At 34.0% G+C, this 4,453-nt stretch overlaps 1 protein-coding gene across 1 annotated transcript; it reads right to left on the bottom strand.

The window, feature by feature from the left end:
• LOC25502617 (hydroquinone glucosyltransferase) lies at nucleotides 1–1,716 on the bottom strand. Its single transcript, XM_013590165.3, has one exon. The coding sequence runs from the start codon at nucleotides 1,572–1,574 to the stop codon at nucleotides 138–140; it is 1,437 nt and encodes a 478-aa protein (XP_013445619.2). The 5' UTR covers nucleotides 1,575–1,716; the 3' UTR covers nucleotides 1–137.
• Between the last annotated feature and the right edge of the window lie 2,737 nt (nucleotides 1,717–4,453).

Raw genomic sequence — 4,453 nt, 5'->3', positions numbered from 1 at the left:
TTATAGATAACAACATAATTAATACATAATAGTAACTAAATGATACCCTCGTTTTAGGAGTATCACAAATTGACGAATAATCAATTATTAATATTACATGTAAATACATATTAACTAATTCATAAGTGAAAACAATTTCAATTTATGAGAGTTACTCTTTCCTCCCATTTGAGCACTAAACTAGAGAGTGCCCTCCTAGAGGAACCATCTTCACTCACAGCAGCAGCAGCCTCAACTCTCAAATCTTCAATTCTTTTCCGTAATTGCAAACCTTCACCATCCCTTGAATATTGGTTCATTATAATCTTTATAACTCTTGCAACTTCTTCTCCTTTTACAATCCCATCTTCATCATCAATTTTTGGCCTCACTGCCACTTTGAAAACATCGGTGAGTGTTGCTGCGTTCATTCTCTGCTCAGCAAACAATGGCCAAGCAATCATAGGCACACCATAAACTAAACCCTCTAAACTTGAACTCCAACCACAATGAGTCAAAAAACCACCAGTTGAACTATGACTAAGAATTTCAACTTGTGGAGCCCATGATGGAACCACCAAGCCTTGATCTTTAGTCCTTTCCAAGAAACCTAATGGTAAATAATTTAATGGATCATCCTTTTTTGAAGATCCACTAAAATAAGCAGAATTTGAGTGCTTATTTGGAACTCTAATAACCCACAAAAAATTGCAACCACTTGATTCTAACCCAAAAGCTATCTCATTGATTTGTTCATGAGTGAGTGCTCCACCACTCCCAAAAGAGATGAACAAAACAGATTTTGAAGGCTTATTGTTCAACCATGTAATACACTCTAACTTATTTTCTTTACTTTTTGACTCTCTTTGAATGATGGGTCCCACAGGGTAAACACAAATGATATCTTGTATAGATTTTATTGCATCATGTTCCAAATAAGTGAAGCTATTGATGATGACACCATCTACCAAAGAGAGTTTTTGACACGCACAAAGAAATGCTTTGTATGTTTCACTTGATCTTCCAAAAAGAACAGGGTCAGGAAAATCCTTTACCTTAAAAGAAACATTTGAAACTGGAATGTCAAATGTTTTTGTTGTGTCCATGAACTCAAAGGAAACACTCTCATCTAGTTTGGGAAGATTAAGACAGAATTGAAGTGATATAACTGATGAAGTAGCGAAAATATAAGACATAAGGTTGAATTTTTTAGCGATGTCGATTACATCGCTTGAGAAAAGATCAAAAACCAAACAAACAAAGTTTGTTTTTGAACAAGTTACCATTTTGTTAACTTCTTGATGCAAATAGGGTATAGAGTGTTTAACTGTGAGTTTCATTTGTGTTGCGATGTGAATGTTGGGAGGAAGGTCCTGGATATTGATATGAGGAAGGAATGTAAAATCAATGTTTGGTGGAAGAGAGTTTAAGATGGATTTGGTAGATGGTGTAGGAGAACCAAGAGTTGGAATGAGGAAAGTGACATGGAAATTGTTGTGATGAAGAACAAGTAGTTTTGCAAACTCTACAAATGGAATTAAGTGGCTTAGTCCTGGACAAGGAATCATGGCTATGCATGTTTTTTGCTCCTCCATAGTGATGAATTTAATTCAATTTAGGAAGCTCAAGGTTTTTGTGGAGATGCATTAATAAAATGTACAATCCACCTAATTATACCAGCCAGCATATAATTGACGACAAGGTAGCCTATGCTCGTGAATTTCTGACTAGTAGAGAGAATGGAAATTACGATTTTCGGTTTGCAACAATTATCATATACCAAGGTCCACTTGTTATAAATAGGAGGAGGTAGATGAGCAAACCAAACTCAATATATAAATAGGAGGAGGTAGATGAGCAAACCAAACTCAGAATATTGGTACCTTAATGGTACACAAGTGCTATCCGTACATTGTCATTGAACAATGTACTATAAAGAATATTTCAGAACTAAACACTAAAATTAGACTCGCATCGACAAGATCACAATTTTAGATAAAAACTAAAAATATTATGTTAATATTTATGGATATTGTAATGGTCATTATGGTGTAAGATCATGTTAATTTTTTTTTTGCAAACATAAGCAATAATTATTCATTCAAGTTGATAAAATACATCCATACAACACAATTTCAAAATCGTTAAAAACAAAAAAGAATGAATTTGCGAGCAAACTCATAAATCCATGTTAATATCATAAAATTGCAAAGTAAATAAGCCTACAAATACGACTTATTTAAGTGTTCAAAATACTCATGTCTTTGAATCTGTAACATTGATTGGATTCACATTAAGCACCATTTGGTGATTTATTTGGGGCCCTTACAACCCATAGAAATTTAATTCCACTTAACTCCAAACCCAATGCAAGTTCAAAAATTTATTCTTGATTTAATGTTCCACCACTCCCAAATGAAACATAAAGAACAGATTTACATGATTGATTATCCAACCAACCCATAAAAAATTCTGATTCCTTTACCTTAATGGTTGAACCACTCCCAAAACGAAGATATACTCTACTCTCTACTGTAAGTTTGTGACATGGTACCAATTCATTTTTTAAAAGAGCTTGTACCAATCATAGTTGCTATTTTCGATAAAATTTATTTGGCCTTACAAAAAAAAATAGAGCTTATAATGAATTAGAGTTATAATTAAAAATAAATCTATTTTTCTTCTTTTAGTAACAATAGAATCAATAAGCTATAGCTTTCAGTTTTAATATTATAAAATTATATGAAAAATTTGTTTATAGTTTAATATATATTTGTTCTGGTTCTAATTAACTTGAGTAGAATAGATTAACTAAATGATAATTTTATAAATTTGTTTTTAGTTAAACGCTTTCTTCACAACTATCACCCCCTTCGCTACTTACTCTGCAAAACTATGAAGCTTTTGTTATCTTTGTTCTATGTAATTAAATCATTAATTGAGGGACCATCAACGAGTTGATAATTCTTTTTACTATTACTTTTTTCACCATATTGCCTTCTCGCGTCCCCTACAAAAATTCCATAAATACCCCTGGTCCAAATTACGTAATCTGGACCAGATTGTTAGTGTTTCCGAAATATATAATCCGAACAAATACGATATGAATATTTTATGTCTTTCTTTGATGTTAAGGGTCTCTATTGACCGTTATACGACCCCCCGTATAAGCTGCAATGCAATTGCAGGGGTCGTATGAGCGGTCAACAATGACCATGACACGACTAACACTCCTAAAATCTACCTAAAAAACTAATTTTTTTTAAAGAAAATGTAAGAAAGGAGGGTGAAGAAGAATGAAGGAAAATGTTGAAGATCCAAGCCTTTTTATAGCCTAAAAAAAGTCATAGGTAATTTGGAAATCAAGGAAAACATGTTTTTCATTCAAAACCGTTCAAAAAACGTATTAAAACTCCACTAACAGGAAGATGAAATGAAACTTTGTCAATGAGCACATTTGCTACCGTCTAAGTACCCTTTTTCACAATTGACTTCTTCACATCAGAGGAAATAACATTGAGAGCATCCTTCTTAACTTCATATTCAGATTCACTAGAGGAGTTAGCCTTTCTCTTTTTCAAGCTTTCACTAGCAGCCATCATACTAACTTTACTCCACCCTTTCTTAGGACCCACACCTGTAGTCTTAGTCTTGCTTTTTGGAGTTTCAGCTACAGAGGCAGTCTTGTTCTTAGGAAGTGTGCTAGTAGGAACTACATAAATTCCTTTGTTGCTTTTCAACCTCTTGGCTACACCATTACCAAGATTTTTTTTTTATAAGGGTATATCATCTAGGTTCAATTCGTCAACATCCATCACATCCTTGTTCTTATCTTTATTCTCACAGCCGTCTTCCTCCTCTGTTTCCTTTGAGACTTCTCCAACTTATCTTCTTCTTCTTCAGAATTGATGTCTTCAACAGACTTATCAAAGTTCGCTTCTATCTCTGGATCAGTTTCAACACTAAGGTCCTTACTACCATCTTAGTTATAGTGACATTAATGGGGTTACTAGGTTGGTCCAAAAATGTTTCAACATCTGATCCAACATTCTTACGAACACCATAATTATCAGGATCTTGATCAACAGAGTCATGGACTTTTGTTTCGTTACCAGCATCTATGTCCATGTTCTCAGTACTATCTATCGCATCATTCAAATCTTCTAACCCTAGTTTCCTACTAGTATCAGAAGTGTTTGAAACAAGGGTTTCATCAGGATTAGCTATAATAGGACCAGAAGTTGGTTTCTCTTAATCATGAGTCGAGACATCAGACATGTCCTTTAGTTCCTCTTTGCCCTTGATTATCTTGGCTTCTTGAATAGAGGTATCGGCTTGTGCATCCTTCGAATGACTTCTCTTCGAGGATTTTCTTTTAGTAGCAGATTTGGGAGTGTTTTTCTTTTTGATTGAGGAAGAAGCTAAAGTGGAGATAGGCTTAACCTTTATAGGAATAGATGCGTCTGCATCAGAC

Source organism: Medicago truncatula, chromosome 8 (assembly GCF_003473485.1).
Source record: "Medicago truncatula cultivar Jemalong A17 chromosome 8, MtrunA17r5.0-ANR, whole genome shotgun sequence".
NCBI lineage: Eukaryota > Viridiplantae > Streptophyta > Magnoliopsida > Fabales > Fabaceae > Medicago > Medicago truncatula.
This window is presented reverse-complemented; position numbering and strand designations above follow the sequence as displayed.